A 17,866-nucleotide genomic window follows, 5' to 3' on the forward strand; every position below is an offset into this window, starting at 1 on the left:
GCTTGACCTTGTTCTTATGAACCACCGTCTTTGAAATTTTAAGGATGGAAGCAACCCAATGCTCACTGTATCCCTCTGCCAGTAAAGCCAGAATTGAACCCTTCTTTTCCTCACTCAAAACTTTCCTTTTCAACTCTTTGTGCATGGTCAATAGTTATTTTTTGATTCCAACTACTTTTGAGTTACTACTAGCACTGTTTTGCCATCCAGCTGGTCCTATTGCAAGAGGATAGTGATGACCACAGGAGTAGTTTTTATACTTTTCCTCATTAAATAAGATTTGGTTCAGGTGATCCCCTAATCAGTACCTCGTTCAGTAGAATGAGGTGTGCCTGTGTTGGAAATCAACAGACACTGGAATGGAATGGCTGCCATCCATGTAGAGATGCTGATTTAAGAAAAATTTGCATTGGTCTCTTAATTTTTTCCAGAGCTGTATGTATGTAATTATATACATACACATAAATACACACACACACACAGTGGTTTGCAGAAGTATTCACCATGCAAAGTTTCACATTTTGTTGGAATCTGAGCGTACTCCATGACGCTTTCAAATTAGACTTTACATGTAGAATCTACACAAACTACTCCAGATCGACAAAGTTTTTAAAAAAATGCATCTAGAATATAAATAAGTAGGATTTATACAGAAAAACAGATTAAACAGACTGCGGCCCTAAATCAACTCAGGTGCAAATGATTTGTTTGAAAGGTCACAAAATTAGGGAAATAGTTTCAGCCTGTGTGTACTCAAAGTGGTTTAACTTGTAGATAAGCTCGCACAGGTATATAAAGACTTTCAAGCTGCAACTCACACAGTGATCCAACAAAGCAACCATGAAGACCAAGGAGCTTTCGAAACAAGTCAGGGATAAAGTGGTAGAGAGGCACAGAGCAGGGAAGGGTACAAGAAAATTTCAAAAGGCACTGATTATCCCTCTCAGCACAGTGAAGTCCATTATTAAGAAGTGGAAGATGCATCATACCATCCAGACAATATCCAAATCAGGTTGCCCTCCCAAATTGAGCAGCCGGGTAAGCAGGAAACCGGTTCGGAATGTCACTCTGAAGCCAACAATGACCTTGAGAGATCTGGAAAGTTCTGTGTCTGAGAAGGGAGTTATTGTTCACACATCAACAACAAGCCAGTCCCTAAACAAAGCTAGCCTGTATGGACGGGTGGCAAGAAAGAAGCCATTACTCAAAAAGTCTAATCTTAAAAATGTATGGAGTTTGCAAAAAAGCATGCAGATGACACTGCAGACATGTGGAAAAAGTTTTTGTGGTCGACAACATAAAAATATTTTGGGGCTGGGGCGCTTGTCAGGATAGAAGGGAAAATGAATGGAGCAAAGTACAGAGAAGTTCTTGAGGAAAACCTGCTGTTCTCTGCAAAAAAGCTGAAACTAGGACGGAAGTTCACCTTTCAGCATGACAATGACCCAAAGCGCACAGCCAAAGCTACACTGGAGTGGCTAAGGAACAAAAAGGTAAACATCCTTGAGTGGCCCAGTCAGAACCCCGACCTAAATCCAATCGAAAATTTGTGGCATGACTTGAAGATTGCTGTCCATGAACGCTCCCCAAGGAACTTGATAGAGCTTGAACAGTTTTGGAAAGAAGAATCGTCAAATATTGTCAAATCTAGGTGTGCAAAGCTGGTAGAGACCTATCCCAACAGGCTCACAGCTGTAATTGCTGCCAAAGGTGCTTCCACCAAGTATTAACTCAGGGGGGTGGAGACTTATCCAATTAAGATCTTTCAATTTTGTATTTAATATATAATTTTTTCTCAATTAAAAACTTTTTTCCCCCCACCTCCTCATAGGAGTAAATTTAACATTTGTGTGTGTGTGTTTTGTGTGTAATATATACACACATTTAGTTTCAAAAGTCTACATACCCCAAGGGAAATTTATAATTTCTAGAAGTCTCAAAAAGTAAAAATCTTTTGTAGTAAAATTGCTAATTCAAAAGTATTCATACCCGACCAGGAAAATTAAATTAATAGCTAGTTGAGGCACCATTAGCAATAACAACATCTTTTAAACAGTTGTCAATGAGCTTTTGACATGATTATTGATTTTTGACCATTTAACGCTAAATTGTTCCAATTCATTCAAATTCCGAGGACTTTAATTGTGCACAGCCTTCTCCAACTTCAACAGATTCTCAATCGGATTCAGATCGGAACTTTAACTAGGCCATTCCAGAACCCTGATTTTATTCTTCTTTAACCATTCTGAAGTAGATTTTGATGTGCGATTTGGATCGTTGTTGTGTTCGAACGTCTAGTTGTGCTTTAAACCAAGTTTTGTAACGGAGGGTTTTACATATGGTGAAAGAACCTTCTTTCTTCCAGACAATGGAGCGTTGTGACACTTCCATGAGTCTTGCACTTCTTGATAACAGAAACAATAGTTGAAATGGGGATACTCAAATGCTTGGAAATCTTTCTGTATCCTTCTCCAGCTTTATGACTTTCTGCCTAAAGGTCTTCAGATAGCTCTTTACATTTTACCCATATTGACTTATTGGTAATGACAGCAATCATCCAACGCCTAACCCTTTTATACTCTCTAAGAATGTTCACCTACAATCCAGCATTGTCTAAACTTTTCTAGAATTAGGTTCTGCATTATCATATTGAAATTTCTATTATATATATATATATATATATATATATATATATATATATATATATATATATATATATATATATATATACACATGTTGTGTGTGGGTGTGTGTGACACACTCATGACCCGTTGGCAATTGTTAATAGATTATATTTATCAATTAACAAAATGCAAAGTGAGTGAACAGAAGAAAAATCTACATCAAATCAATATTTGGTGTGATCACCCTTTGCCTTCAAAACAGCATCAATTTTTCTAGGTACACTTGCACACAGTTTTTGAAGGAACTCGGCAGGTAGGTTACCATACCATCACTTCCAGGACTTCTTGTTCTTTACTCTGAAGAAAGATCTTAATGACCTTCCTGCATGTTTGGGGTTGTTGTCATGCTGCAGAATAAATTTGAGGCCAATCAGATGCCTCCCTGATGGTATTGCATGATGGATAAGTACCTGCCTGTACTTCTCAGCATTGAGGAGACCATTAATTCTGACCAAATCCCCAACTCCATTTGCAGAAATGCAGCCCCAAACTTGCAAGGAACCTCCACCATGCTTCACTTTTGCCTGCAGACACTCATTGGTGTAGCGCTCTCCATCCCTTCGGCGAACAAACTGCCTTCTGCTACAGCCAAATATTTCAAATTTTGACTCATCAGTCCAGAGCACCTGCTGCCATTTTTATGCACCCCAGTTCATGTGTTTTCGTGCAGAGTTGAGTCGCTTGGCCTTGTTTCCACGTCGGAGGTATGGCTTTTTGACCGCAATTCTTCCATGAAGGCCACTTCTGACCAGACTTCTCCGGACAGTAGATGGGTGTACCATCTGCTGCAGTAAGTTTCCTTGGCCTCAATGTTGCCTGTTTCTTTGTGCTTCTTCAAAAGAGCTTGGACAGCATATCCACCTGCCTTGAAATTTCTGCCTGGGACAGACCTTGCTGATGCAGTATAACAACCTTGTGTCTTGTTGCTGTGCTCAGTCTTGCCATGGTGTATGACTTTTGACAGTAAACTGTCTTCAGCAACCTCACCTTGTTAGTTTCTTAGTTTGGCTGTTCCTCACCCAGGTTTATTCTTCCTACACAGCTGTTTCTGTTTCAGTTAATGATTGTGTTTCAACCTACACACTGAGCAGATGATCATTAGCAGCTGTTTGGTATAATTGTTTAATCATACACCTGACTATATGCCTACAAAATCCCTGACTTTGTGCAAGTGTACCTAGAAAAATTGATGCTGTTTTGAAGGCAAAGGGTGGTCACACCAAATATGGATTTGATTTAGATTTTTCTTCTGTTCACTCACTTTGCATTTAGTTAATTGATAAATATAATCTATTAACATGTCTATTTTTGAAAGCATTCTTACTTTACAGCATTAATTCACACCTGCCTAAAACTTTTGCACAGTACTGTGTATATATATATATATATATATATATATATATATATATATATATATATATATATATATATAATATATATATATATATATATATATATAGTGCGCTATATTTTGTGTTTCACCATCTTAAAATAAACAAATCCCCTGGGCCGGATGAGATCCTCCCAATAGTACTCAAAGAAATGAAAGAAGTAATTTACAAACCGCTAACCAAGATCATGCAGCAGTCTCTTGACACAGGGGTGGTACCGACAGACTGGAAAATTGCAAACGTAATACCGATCCACAAAAAGGGAAACAAAACTGAACCAGGTAACTACAGACCAGTAAGCCTGACTTCTATTATATGCAAACTTATGGAAACTATAATAAGATCCAAAATGGAAAATTACCTATATGGTAACAGGGTCCTGGGAGACAGTCAACATGGTTTTAGGAAAGGGAGATCGTGTCTAACTAACTTGCTTGATTTTTTTGAGGATGCAACATCCATAATGGATAATTGCAAAGCATATGACATGGTTTATTTAGATTTCCAGAAAGCTTTTGACAAAGTCCCGCACAAAAGATGAATTCTCAAACTGAACGCAGTTGGGATTCAAGGAAACAACATGTACATGGATTAGGGAGTGGTTAACATGTAGAAAACAGAAAGCACTGATAAGCGGAAAAAACTCAGAATGGAGTGTGGTAACCAGCGGTGTACCACAGGGATCAGTATTAGGTCCTCTGCTATTCCTAATCTACATTAATGATTTAGATTCTGGTATAGTAAGCAAACTTGTTAAATTTGCAGACGACACAAAAGTAGGAGGAGTGGCAAACACTGTTGCAGCAGCAAAGGTCATTCAAAATGATCTAGACAAGATTCAGAACTGGGCAGACACATGGCAAATGACATTTAATAGAGAAAAGTGTAAGGTACTGCACGCAGGAAATAAAAATGTACATTATAAATATCATATGGGAGATACTGAAATTGGAGAAGGAATCTATGAAAAAGACCTAGGAGTTTTTGTTGACTCAGAAATGTCTTCATCTAGACAATGTGGGGAAGCTATAAAAAAGGCTAACAAGATGCTCGGATACATTGTGAAAAGTGTTGAATTTAAATCAAGGGAAGTAATGTTAAAACTGTACAATGCACTAGTAAGACCTCATCTTGAATATTGTGTTCAGTTCTGGTCACCTCGCTATAAAAAAGATATTGCTGCTCTAGAAAGAGTGCAAAGAAGAGCGACCAGAATTATTCCGGGCTTAAAAGGCATGTCATATGCAGACAGGCTAAAAGAATTGAATCTGTTCAGTCTTGAACAAAGAAGACTACGTGGCGACCTAATTCAAGCATTCAAAATTCTAAAAGGTATTGACAGTGTCAACCCAAGGGACTTTTTCAGCCTGAAAAAAGAAACAAGGACAAGGGGTCACAAATGGAATTTAGAAAAAGGGGCATTCAGAACAGAAAATAGGAGACACTTTTTTACACAGAGAATTGTGAGGGTCTGGAATCAACTCCCCAGTAATGTTGTTGAAGCTGACACCCTGGGATCCTTCAAGAAGCTGCTTGATGAGATTTTGGGATCAATAAGCTACTAACAACCAAACGAGCAAGATGGGCCGAATGGCCTCCTCTCGTTTGTAAACTTTCTTATGTTCTTATGTTCTTAATAAGTATAAAAGTGCAGAAGTGTTGTCATTATGGGAGCCAGGAAATTAACTGTTTTCCTTATGATATTAATATTCATCATACTGACCTGCTGCACGGCTGCGAAACTGTGGAGCTGAGCACTGCTGATATGCTGCTGGAGCATCAACTGCTGGAAGTACTGAGCTGCATTGGGCTGCCTCTGCAATGCCTGGAGAGCCTGAGAGGGGTAGGGGAGAGTTAGGTTACTTGCCAGGGATGGAAATAGGACTCTGTTGCATAGCAGTTTGATCCATTCCTGGTTTTACTAGGAATTTAGTAAGATACATCCAAACTTGTTACCTAGACAATGCGGCAAATCAAGCTTGCAATAACACCTGGAATAGGTGAAAGAGCTATGCAAAACAAAGTCAGACAGACACACACAGGCAGCCAGACAAACACAGATGCATACACACACAAACACACAGCTATTCAAACACACCCACAGACATTCCGACAAAAACATAGACATTCAGAAAAGCAAAGACATTCTGATGCAAACAGACATTCAGCCACACAAAAGGTCAAACACATATAGTCATTTGCGTAAAGTGCCGCACGATCCACGACTAGCCACCAGGGAAATAGAAGGTCAGAACAGCTGGGTTCAGGTAGGCAGAGGGTAAAAAAGAAACTTTGTCAAACACAACCACCAGAAATCAAAACAACCAACAAATTTGAGTCACTTCAAAATTTTGATGAGCAAAACCAACAACAAGAGAACGAAAGGAACAACATCCATGACTCTATTAACAGTGGTGACCAGAGAGCAAAAAGATGGGAGGTCATGATTGTTGGGGACTCCATATTGAGAAACACAGCAAGTTCAATTCGCAGTTTGGACCCCGTTACCACAACAGTGTGCTGCCTTCCGGGAGCCTTGGTCAAGCACATCACTGAGAACGTGGACAGGCTCCTAGAACGAACAGGAGTGATCCGGTAGTAGTCGTCCACATTGGTACAAACAACATTGGAAGAGACAGACCAAAATCTCTGCAAAACAAATTGAGAGAGCTAGGAAGGAAATTAAAATAGAAAACCAAAACTGTGGTATTTTCGGGTGTACTACCGGCACCTTGCAAAGGACCATATGAACGCTGGAAATAATTAATCAAAACGCATGGCTGAAGATGTGGTGCACACGGGAAGGCTTCACCTATCTTGATCATTGGACGACATTCTACAACGAGGACTATCTGTATAGACGGGACAGACTGCACTTAAATAACAAGGGAACCAATCTACTTGGAGAAAAGATCCTCAAGCAGGTTCAGAAGCATTTAAACTAGAAAGGAAGGGGGGAGAAATCAACAAAAAAACAGAAGGGAGACCGCATCAAAACAAGAACAACAACTCAGGTAAGACAACCACTAAATGTATTTATCTAAATGCTTGAAGTATCAGAAACAAAATTCTAGAACTTGAAGCTACTGCACTAACAGGTAACTATGATGTGATAGGTGTTACAGAAACTTGGTTGTCCGAGAGTGATGGGACGAATATAACATTTGTGGGTATACGCTGTATAGGAAAGACAGGCAGGACAGAAGAGGAAGAGGGGTAGCGCTATACATAAGAAACAGTCTTGAAGCCCAGGTGTTAAACCTGGACAAAGAAAACAAAGCCGAATCAATATGGTTCAGAATAACAGACAAAAATTCAAAAGGGCATAATAATAGGAGCATGCTATAGACTGCCAGATTCAGACGGTGAGCAAAATAATCTGTTATACAATGACATTAGAAATGCGTGTAGCAAAGGAGAAGCCATACTAATGGGGGATTTCAACTTCCCCCATATAAAATGGGAAAACCCGGTGGGGAGCACGACGGATGAAACTGAAATGATGGAAATGACAAATGACTGCTTCCTAACACAATTTGTCAAGGCACCAAAAAAAATAGCAAATATATTAAATGATTACTTTTCACAAGTTTTTACAAAGGAGGATACGGACAACATGCCCCACGTCATCCAGTTCCTAACCAGTTTTAAATAACTTTAGCATAACCGAGGCAGAAGTGTTAAAGGGACTAGGAGCTCTTAAAATAAACAAATCCCCTGGGCCGGATGAGATCCTCCCAATAGTACTCAAAGAAATGAAAGAAGTTATTTACAAACCGCTAACCAAGATCATGCAGCAGTCTCTTGACACAGGGGTGGTACCGACAGACTGGAAAATTGCAAACGTAATACCGATCCACAAAAAGGGAAACAAAACTGAACCAGGTAACTACAGACCAGTAAGCCTGACTTCTATTATATGCAAACTTATGGAAACTATAATAAGATCCAAAATGGAAAATTACCTATATGGTAACAGGGTCCTGGGAGACAGTCAACATGGTTTTAGGAAAGGGAGATCGTGTCTAACTAACTTGCTTGATTTTTTTGAGGATGCAACATCAATAATGGATAATTGCAAAGCATATGACATGGTTTATTTAGATTTCCAGAAAGCTTTTGACAAAGTCCCGCACAAAAGATTAATTCTCAAACTGAACGCAGTAGGGATTCAAGGAAACACATGTACATGGATTTGGGAGTGGTTAACATGTAGAAAACAGAAAGTACTGATTAGAGGACAAACCTCAGAATGGAGTGTGGTAACCAGCGGTGTACCACAGGGATCAGTATTAGGTCCTCTGCTATTCCTAATCTACATTAATGATTTAGATTCTGGTATAGTAAGCAAACTTGTTAAATTTGCAGACGACACAAAAGTAGGAGGAGTGGCAAACACTGTTGCAGCAGCAAAGGTCATTCAAAATGATCTAGACAAGATTCAGAACTGGGCAGACACAGAGAAAAGTGTAAGGTACTGCACACAGGAAATAAAAATGTACATTATAAATATCACATGGGAGATACTGAAATTGGAGAAGGAATCTGTGAAAAAGACCTAGAAGTTTTTGTTGACTCAGAAATGTCTTCATCTGACAATGTGGGGAAGCTATAAAAAAAGGCTAACAAGATGCTCGGATACATTGTGAAAAGTGTTGAATTTAAATCAAGGGAAGTAATGTTAAAACTGTACAATGCACTAGTAAGACCTCATCTTGAATATTGTGTGCAGTTCTGGTCACCTCGCTATAAAAAAGATATTGCTGCTCTAGAAAGAGTGCAAAGAAGAGCGACCAGAATTATTCCGGGCTTAGAAGGCATGTCATATGCAGAGAGGCTAAAAGAAGTGAATCTGTTCAGTCTTGAACAAAGAAGACTACGCGGCGACCTATCAAGCATTCAAAATTCTAAAAGGTATTGACAGTGTCAACCCAAGGGACTTTTTCAGCCTGAAAAAAGAAACAAGGACCAGGGGTCACAAATGGAGATTAGACATTCAGAACAGAAAATAGGAGGCACTTTTTTACATAGAGAATCGTGAGGGTCTGGAATCAACTCCCCAGTAATGTTGTTGAAGCTGACACCCTGGGATCCTTCAAGAAGCTGCTTGATGAGATTCTGGGATCAATAAGCTACTCACAACCAAATGAGCAAGATGGGCCGAATGGCCTCCTCTCGTTTGTAAACTTTCTTATGTTCTTATACAGCCAGTCAGGCGCACACACACACACACACACACACACACAGTTACCTGTACAGCCTGTCTCTCATACAGCGACATCTGTGCTATCTGTGTGGGTCGAGAATTTCCCCCGGAGGCTGTGTTCCCATTGGCCACGCCAGAGTTCTGATCACCATCTGTCTCCATGGTGATCAGGACTGCCTGTTATTCAAGCCCAAGAAAAAAGATTCTGTAATAAATAAATATAAACAAATGAATTTAGCATCTGACCAAATCATGTTTATTTACATTTTCCTAATACCTGAAGCACCCTGCTCTGAATCCTGTGCATCACCGATATGCTTCCCCACCTCACTTCAAGTCTTTTCATAAGCATGATCTGCAGTTTTAAAATCCACTTTTAACAACTCTTTTTAGCCACTTTCAGCGCTCTGCTTGTCCTAATCACTTACACTTTTTGCATTTGAACATTTATTTATTTATTGCATTTATATAGCGCTCTTTATACAAACCTATTGCTAAGCACTGTATAGTACATAGCAGAAAAAAGAACAAACCACAATACATTTGTATAGCATCTCACACATACAACTGCCACAATCACACCATTTAAATAACAGATTTAAATAACTGTATACACAATACAAAACTAAGATAAGAAATTTTAAAAAATGTGTTTTAATCTTGACTTCAAAACTGCAACAGTCCCAGCAGCATTCCCTCTAAGCTTTTTAGGTACTGAGAAACTTGCCATTTTGACTGAGAATGGGTAAATTATCAGTGAGAAACCTTCGGCCATGCATTAACCCTTCTAATATATTTTTGCTACAAGACATTTATTGCGGCTCTGCCTCTGATTTTGAATCATTCTCTGATCCTATGCAGCCCTGTCGGTTGTTATCTGCATAAAATTGCTTTATACTGCATAAAGCACTGGCATCTGCACTGCCTTCAGCTGTATCCATTTTAGGGCTACTAATTGTTCCATTCTTGGGAATACCAAAAAGTTTTTCAGAAATGGCCAATTTCATTTGTTCCCACTTTTTAGCAACATATTCATAATTAAATATGACATTTGAACATAAATATAATGTTTGTGGTATTAAATATCACAATTCATTTTTTTTTTTCAATCAGACTCTTGTTGCTGTAATAGCAAGTAAAGCACCTGAAGACACTTCAAACCTGTCATAATGTTTATACACATCACCTGGCTCATTGCTGGCATTAAAATAAGCAGGAAAACCTACGAATTATATTACAACAGTTCAGAAAACCAAATTTCCAGCACAGCTGTAAGAATCACATTTATAGTCTTCCACTAACACAGTAGTTCAGTCTACAAATAAATGTGTTTTGAAAATATCTGTTGCTTGCATTTACAATAACAATAAAAGTAATAACAATAGTAACAGTCCAGCTATGTCATGTGACAGTAAACCTATGTACAGTACTCCACAAATTAAGTTTAGTGTTTTACTGGCATTATAATAACCAGGATACAATATGAAACACCGATAAAGGCTGAACTTATTGCTCTAAAACAGGTTCACTGCTATGTATTACCCGATTGTAAATTTAAATAGCGCCCCTTTTAACGTAAGCACATAATTAATCCGCTCAGTTGTTTTTTCCCTAATTCTGCAGTGTTATTTGCAAGATTTAACAAGAGGCGTGAATGTCTTTATGAAACCAACGGTATGTTGTGTAGTGATTACATCCTTTAGACAGTAAAGTGATCAATTTCCTTTAAGGATTGTATAGCTAGAAAAATAGTTTTGCGCTAATTTCTTCGTTGTCAGAAAATATAATTCAATTAAGAAACAGCCATGGTTTAAAACTACTAATTATAGCTTAATTAAAGGCAGGTAGTGGAAATAAATAAACTAAACAATAATGAAATCCGCAATTAATTTAACTAACTTACTTCAGGAAAGCTCTGCCTTGAACGCAGTACCTTAGGTCTTAGTTTTTCAGCATAGAATACATTGTTTTGCCATTGCTGCCATCTTCTTTGCTTTTTTATCCTCTGTGTTTACGACTGGCATTATGATATTTAATGGTACTGACTCGTACATGATCATGAGAATTACAGCAAAACTTTGAAAATACTATCGCACCATCCTCATATCAGATTTATTTTAGCTGTCTTACTGAAACATTGCTTTTTTTTCTTCGTTGGTGCAGCTGCCACATTGAGTTTCAAGAGACAGGAGTGAAGTCACTTGATGAATAAACTCGCACAAAAAAAAAAAAAAAAGAATGGCCATGCTATGTCTTCAATTACTATACAGTTAAATGTGTATTTTAGACTAATGTGCCGATTACATTTTTAGCAGTTTCAAAATGAATTTGAGCTGATTTCTGAAACGTTTTTTTAAAAAAGAAATAAAACAAAAACCATCAAAGTGTGAGTACTATGATTTTTATTTATGTTTACCAAAGTATTTTATACTTTTACATAATGCAGGAAGATTGTGCTTCACTGATTTTAATATTCAATTATACGATGAGTTAAAAACTGTAAAGTTCATGAGCAGCACTCTCTATAGAGGCAGAATTGCCAGGCGCCTTCTTCGCCCGCCCTGTAGATTCGCTGGTGCCCGAGCGAGGTCTGCACTAAATGTGACATGTATTTTTACACAGGAAAATTAGAGAATCCGCTGCAAGACAGCCACAAATATGCTTATGTTAATGCTTTTTAAGAATGGTCTCAAAATAATAAGTTTACCTTCGAGAGGCTGGAGTCTTGATTGAGGTTGACATTTATGACAATAACTTGCGAAGGTTGTTGCCAGTTACAGCGAAAAATGGATGGATTTTAGCCTTAGAGGGAACACTGGGTCCCAGCTTCCCTGACAAAACAAAGGCAGAGCATTCCATAATTCCAAAGCTCTACAAGAAAAAGCCCTACCTCCCGTGTTGCTTTTGTTGACCCTAGGAATAACCTGCAGCCCCGCATCCTGTGATCTCAGAGTGCAGTTTAGAAGATACGGTTTAGAAGTCCTGCAAATATCTAAGTGCTAATGTATTCAGGGCCTTGTTGGTTAACAGGGAGCAAGTGTAAAGAGGTCAAAACAGGGGTAATATGTTAACTTTTCCTGGTATTAGTCAGAATTCTAGTGGCGGTATTCTGAACAAGCGCAAGAGGGATATCACACATTTTGAAACACCAGAAAAAAGTTACAATAATTAATTCTAGATGAAACAAAGGCATGCATTAGTCTCTCAGCATCAGATATGGAAATAATTGGTCTAAGTTTGGCTATATTTCTCAAATGGTAAAAAGATACTTTAGTAACTTCCCTAATATGTCTCAAATGAGAGCTCAGGATCAAAGATGACCCCCAAAGTCTTAACTTCTAGTTTAAGTTTTGATGAGAGACTGCAAGGGTTGAGCTCATGTAATCCCATATTTCCTTTTAGTTGGTTCTGTAAGCCCACTAGCATAACCTCTGCTTTATCTGAATTCAACATTCGAAAATTCTGCGACATCTGATTCTTGATGTCTGTAAGGCAAGTAGCTAATAACACCCAGGCAAAAGAAACCCCTGGCTTTAGGGCCAAATATAGCTGGGGATATCAGCACAGCAATGGAAGTTCACTCTGTGTTTGCGGATAATGTCATCCAACGGTAACATATATAACAAAAACAACAAAAGGACCTAGAATGGAGCCCTGTGGAACACCACAGACAACTTCCAATAATGCCGATTTTACCTCCCCAATAGAGATGATCTGAAACCTATCAGAAAGATAAGATTTGAACCAGGATAGGACAAAGCCAGACAGTTCCACTGTGCTTTCAAAATGATTCAGTAAGATGGAATGGTCTACAGTATTAAAAGGCAGCACTTAGATCTAGAGTTAGAGCTTATCAGCAGATCATTCAGAACTCTGACTGCAGATGCGAACTGCAAACTTGGGACTTGGGAACTTACGAACCCTGAAGAGACTAACATACCTGCACAGTGACATTCTGGACACACTAGATGGCCATTCCCTCATGAAAAGATTCACCAACATGACACTGGAGCGCAAGTCCATCTTTGGGGTCTATTTTTGTTTTTTCAAGTAAACAAGACATTTTTATGTTCCACTGTTTAACTGGATAATAAAAGTATATGCTGCTTTTCTAAACCCTTATGGTAAGCATGTTATAAACAATATAGTTAAAGCATTTTTTTAATTATTTATATCGATAAGTGCATGATGATGGCTTTGTTTCATTAACACACTAACGCAATAACCAAAAGCATACTGTAGCATCTCTCATATACATGGTTTGCAGTTCTGTTTGATGGCGTTTAGCATCATTGTTCCAGCGCCACTGTTTAGAATGTACAGCTATTTCAAATACAAGGTTATGGGTAGGTAACAATAGCTAAGACAAATTATTTTATAAGTCTCATTTAATAGATCTACCTTTTGCATTTCTCAAAATTCAAGGGCAATAATGTTTGTCTTTCCAAGGATGAATATCAACTCCACACTATCCGTTTGGTGTATGTCAGCATTATTTATTTAATTATTTTTGTAACACTACAAACGCTTTAAACATATATACAGTGCCTTCAGAAAGTATACAACCCCTTTCAAAATGTTCACCTTTTATTGCCTTATAGCCTGAAATTAAAATGCATTAAAATTGTGTTTTTTTTTTCATTCGGCTACACATCCTACCCCACAACTGTCAAATGAAAAAAATGTTCTAGAAATTTGTAGAAAATTAATTAAAAATAAAAACTGAAATAACTTGGTTGGATAAGTATCCACCCCCTTTGTAATAGCAATCCTAAATTAGCTCAGGTGTAACCAATCACCTTCAAAATAACACACCAAGTGGCCTCCAGCTGTGTTAAAATGTAGTGATTCACATGATTTCAGGATAAATTCAGCAGTTCCTGTAGGTTCCTTCTGCTGGGTAGTGCATTTCAAAGCAAAGACTCACGCACCAAGGCGCTTTCAAAAGAACTCCGGGACAAAGTTGTTGAAAGGCACAGATCAGGGGATAAGTATAAAAAAAATATCAAAGGCCTTGAATATCCCTTGGAGCAAGGTCAATATGATTATTAAGAAACGGAAGGTGTGTGGCACCACCAAGACCCTGTCTAGATCAGGCCGTCCCTCCAAACTGGATGACCGAGCAGGGAGGAGACTGATTAGAGAGGCTACCAAGAGGCCAATGGCAACTTTGCAAGAACTGTAGGCTTTTATGGCCAAGACTGGTCAAAATGTGCATGTGACAACAATATTCCAAGCACTCCACAAATCTGGCCTGTATGGTAGGGTGGCAAGAAAGAAGCCATTACTCAAAAAAGTCCACCTTGAATTCTTTTTGAAGTATACAAAAAAACACTCAGGAGAGTCTGTAGCCATGTAGCAAAAAGTTTAGTGGTCTGACGAAACTAAAATGGAACTTTTTGGCCTAAATGCAAAGTGTTATGTTTGGCACAAACAAAACACAACGCATCACCCAACGAACACCATCCCTACTGTGAACCATGGTGGTGGCAGCATCATGTTATATGGATGTTTCTCTTCGGTAGGGACTGGGGCACTTGTCAGGTTAGAAGGGAAAATTAATGGAGCAAAGTACAGAGAAGTCCTTGAGGAAAACCTGCTGCCCTCTGCAAGAAAACTGAAACTGGGACGGAAGTTCACCTTTCAGCATGACACCAACCCAAAGCTACACTGGAGTGGCTAAGGAACAAAAAGGTAAATGTTTGAGTGGCCCAGTCAGAGCCACGACCTAAATCCAACTAAAAATTTGTGGCATGACTTGAAGATTGTTGTCCATCAACGATCCTCAAGAACTTGACAGAGCTTTAATAGTTTTGGAAAGAAGAATAGTCAAATATTGTCAAATCTAGGTGTGCAAAGCTGGAAGAGACCTATCCCAACAGACTCACAGCTGTAATTGCTGCCAAAGGTGCTTCCACCAAGTATTAACTCAAGGGGGTGGAGACTTATCCAATTATGATCTTTCAATTTTGTATTTTTAATCTATTATTTTTTCCTCCATAATTTTTTTTTTCTTTAACAGTATGGAGTATGGTGTGTAGATAAGTGGGAAAAAAATCGTCATTTAAGCATGAAACTCTGAGGCACTTACACAACAAAATATGAAAAAAGTTCAAGGGGGTGTAGTTTCTATAGGCACTGTATTATATTATATATAGAGAGAGAGAGAGAGAAAGAGAGAGAGAGAGAGAAACAAAGACACATACGTTTGTTTAGTTTATACCCAATCTAAAACATATAAATAAATAAATAATAAAAATTAAGCGAATACCGCGGACTTTGATCCAAATACAAATTGCTTAAATATGTCAGACCATTATTTCTTATGGCCAATGGTTTCGTACAATGGGCATGGTGATAAAAGTTGTACCCGAATTTGCGAGCAACATTGTGTACGTTGTTTACGGGTTACAGATATTCTATATAGTATCTCTCACCGCTGTGCACGGTCGTACCGTAGTCCCGCATGAGTCAAAAATGTAAATATCAGCCCAATTTAGCACTAGGGTGTATTATATCCATACTACGAAAATCCAATTAACCACAAACCACGAACTGGTTTTACAACAAAAAATGTAGTGACAGGCTGTTTTCATTTTGACCACGAACGATTCGCTATTATTTTAAGAATATAAATATCGTACCTACCTTTTTTCTAAGGTGAGTGTATGTGTCTTTTTTCTACCTGCTAATACTTTAATTTTTACCTTTCTGTGATGTTCTTTTCTTTTAAATCTGCTTTTTTTTTTTAATTATAATTATTATTACTCTTATCACGAACCAACTTCCGTTCTTCTGCTGCCCCCCATTCTGTCGCGTCGGCACTGACGTCGGTCCTCTAGTTTGCGGCATATATAATATGTACTCTATACCTGTCTATGGTTTGCGGTAGACAGAGGTATGACACGGGCCCGGTTTTTCGGATGGAATCGCACAACAATCTCGCTTTTTGATTGGTCCTAGTCTGTCACAGAAATATGTCGTCACACTAGTGGGAATGCTTGTAGGAATTTTTAACATTGCGATGAGTGAGAGAGAGAGCAAGTGAGTTTTTTGTCTTTCAAATAGCATATATATGTAATCGTTTGCGCAATATAATATATATATATATATATATATATATATATATATATATATATATATCTTCCACATTATTACAGTTTTGTTACAGGATACATTAGTTTATCTCTAATGTAATCACAGCTTTACGTATACACTGTTTTCATTGACGACCCAAATTCTGGGCCGCTTTGCTTTTCAGATAATGTCCCAAATTCTGGGCCGATTTGGTTTGCAGATAACATCCCAGTTTCTGGGCTGCTCTGGTTTTTAGATAACGTACAAAATTATGGGCCGCTTTGCATTTTCGAATTCAGCCCAGTTTTATGGATATTCTGTTCAGCTGAATGCCGAGTTTATAAGTCATGCATGCTCAATTTACCATAAACTGGACCGTGATTTCATTTAAGAATAATGTAGTACATGAATCAAAGTTAGTGTTTTTTTTTTGTTTTTTTTTATGAACAAACAGAAATAAAATGTAAATGTTAAAAAAAATGAAGAAACTACATTGCACTGAAATAGATACATGAAAATTGATTAAAGCAGCCGTTTTCCTTTATTAAAGGCTAATATTAAAACACATTTTTTGAGAAGGAACATGGTATTCCCAAAAAAGGACATCTCATTTTCTTATTAATGTCCATCAATATATTATAGCGTTTTGAGTTCTTTTGGGGACAGAAATGAGACTGCAACCATGAGTAGATGAAGGTTGTTTATTTTTACAATAATTAAATAATGACAAAATAAAATCATTAAGTGAGGGAAAGGGGACTGGGAGTCTAAAAGGAAAATAAATTATTGTAGTAGTTTTTGCTTTATCCAACCCTTCCCAGTCTTTTCCCTGCACCCCCTTATATGACCTCACTTCCATCCCACTCTCCAATTCCCCTATCCACACATCCACACGCAACCCCTGCACACTTAGACAACCATGCAACCCCTGCACACACACAACAAAGTAACCGTTTTCCTTTATTAAAGGCTAATATTAAAACACATTTTTCAGAAGGAACATGGTATTCCAAAAAAAATTGCTTATGTAATGTCCATCAGTATATATAATCATGCATAGTAGTTTATCAGACCTTCTGCATTTAAGAGACCAGTGTCCTTCAACAACTTCAAATAAATTTTATTGTATTAGTCAGCATTTTCCTTATATTTTCCTAGTTTATAGTTTATACTGTAGGCGAGGGGTTTTCAACCTTTTTATGAAACTGTATCCCTTCTACAGTGGCTCTCAAAAATATTCACCCCCCCCCCTTGGACTTTTCCACATTTTATTGTGTTAAAACATGGAATCAAAATGGATTTAAATTAGGAGTTTTTGCCACTGATCCACAAAAAAAGTCCATAATGTCAAAGTGAAAAATGAAATCTACAAATTGTTCTAAACTGATTACAAATATAAAACAGAAAATAACTGATTGCACAAGTATTCACCCCCTTTGCTATGACACACCTAAATAAGCTCTTGGTGCAACAAATTGTCTTTAGAAGTCACATAATTAGTTGAATGG

The 17,866-nt window shown here is 37.9% G+C and overlaps 1 protein-coding gene across 10 annotated transcripts in view; it reads right to left on the bottom strand.

Annotated features, from left to right (window-relative positions):
• phc1 (polyhomeotic homolog 1) overlaps window positions 1-16,161 on the bottom strand; it is a 60,328-nt gene extending 44,167 nt beyond the window's left edge. For 4 of the 10 annotated variants that reach the window (XM_041221563.1, XM_041221555.1, XM_041221564.1 and 1 more), the window contains exons 1-3: window positions 15,930-16,160; window positions 9,327-9,486; window positions 5,799-5,909 (exon numbers count right to left, since the gene is read on the bottom strand). In XM_041221563.1, coding sequence (XP_041077497.1) covers window positions 5,799-5,909; window positions 9,327-9,443 — 228 coding nt within the window. In that variant the 5' untranslated portion in view covers window positions 9,444-9,486; window positions 15,930-16,160. Of the gene's footprint in view, window positions 1-5,798; window positions 5,910-9,326; window positions 9,487-11,988; window positions 12,113-15,929 lie in introns of all 10 variants that reach the window. The other 6 variants (XM_041221559.1, XM_041221557.1, XM_041221560.1 and 3 more) reach the window with 6 other exon arrangements.
• Between the last annotated feature and the right edge of the window lie 1,705 nt (window positions 16,162-17,866).

This window comes from Polyodon spathula, chromosome 21 (genome assembly GCF_017654505.1).
Source record: "Polyodon spathula isolate WHYD16114869_AA chromosome 21, ASM1765450v1, whole genome shotgun sequence".
Taxonomy (NCBI): Eukaryota; Metazoa; Chordata; class Actinopteri; order Acipenseriformes; family Polyodontidae; genus Polyodon; species Polyodon spathula.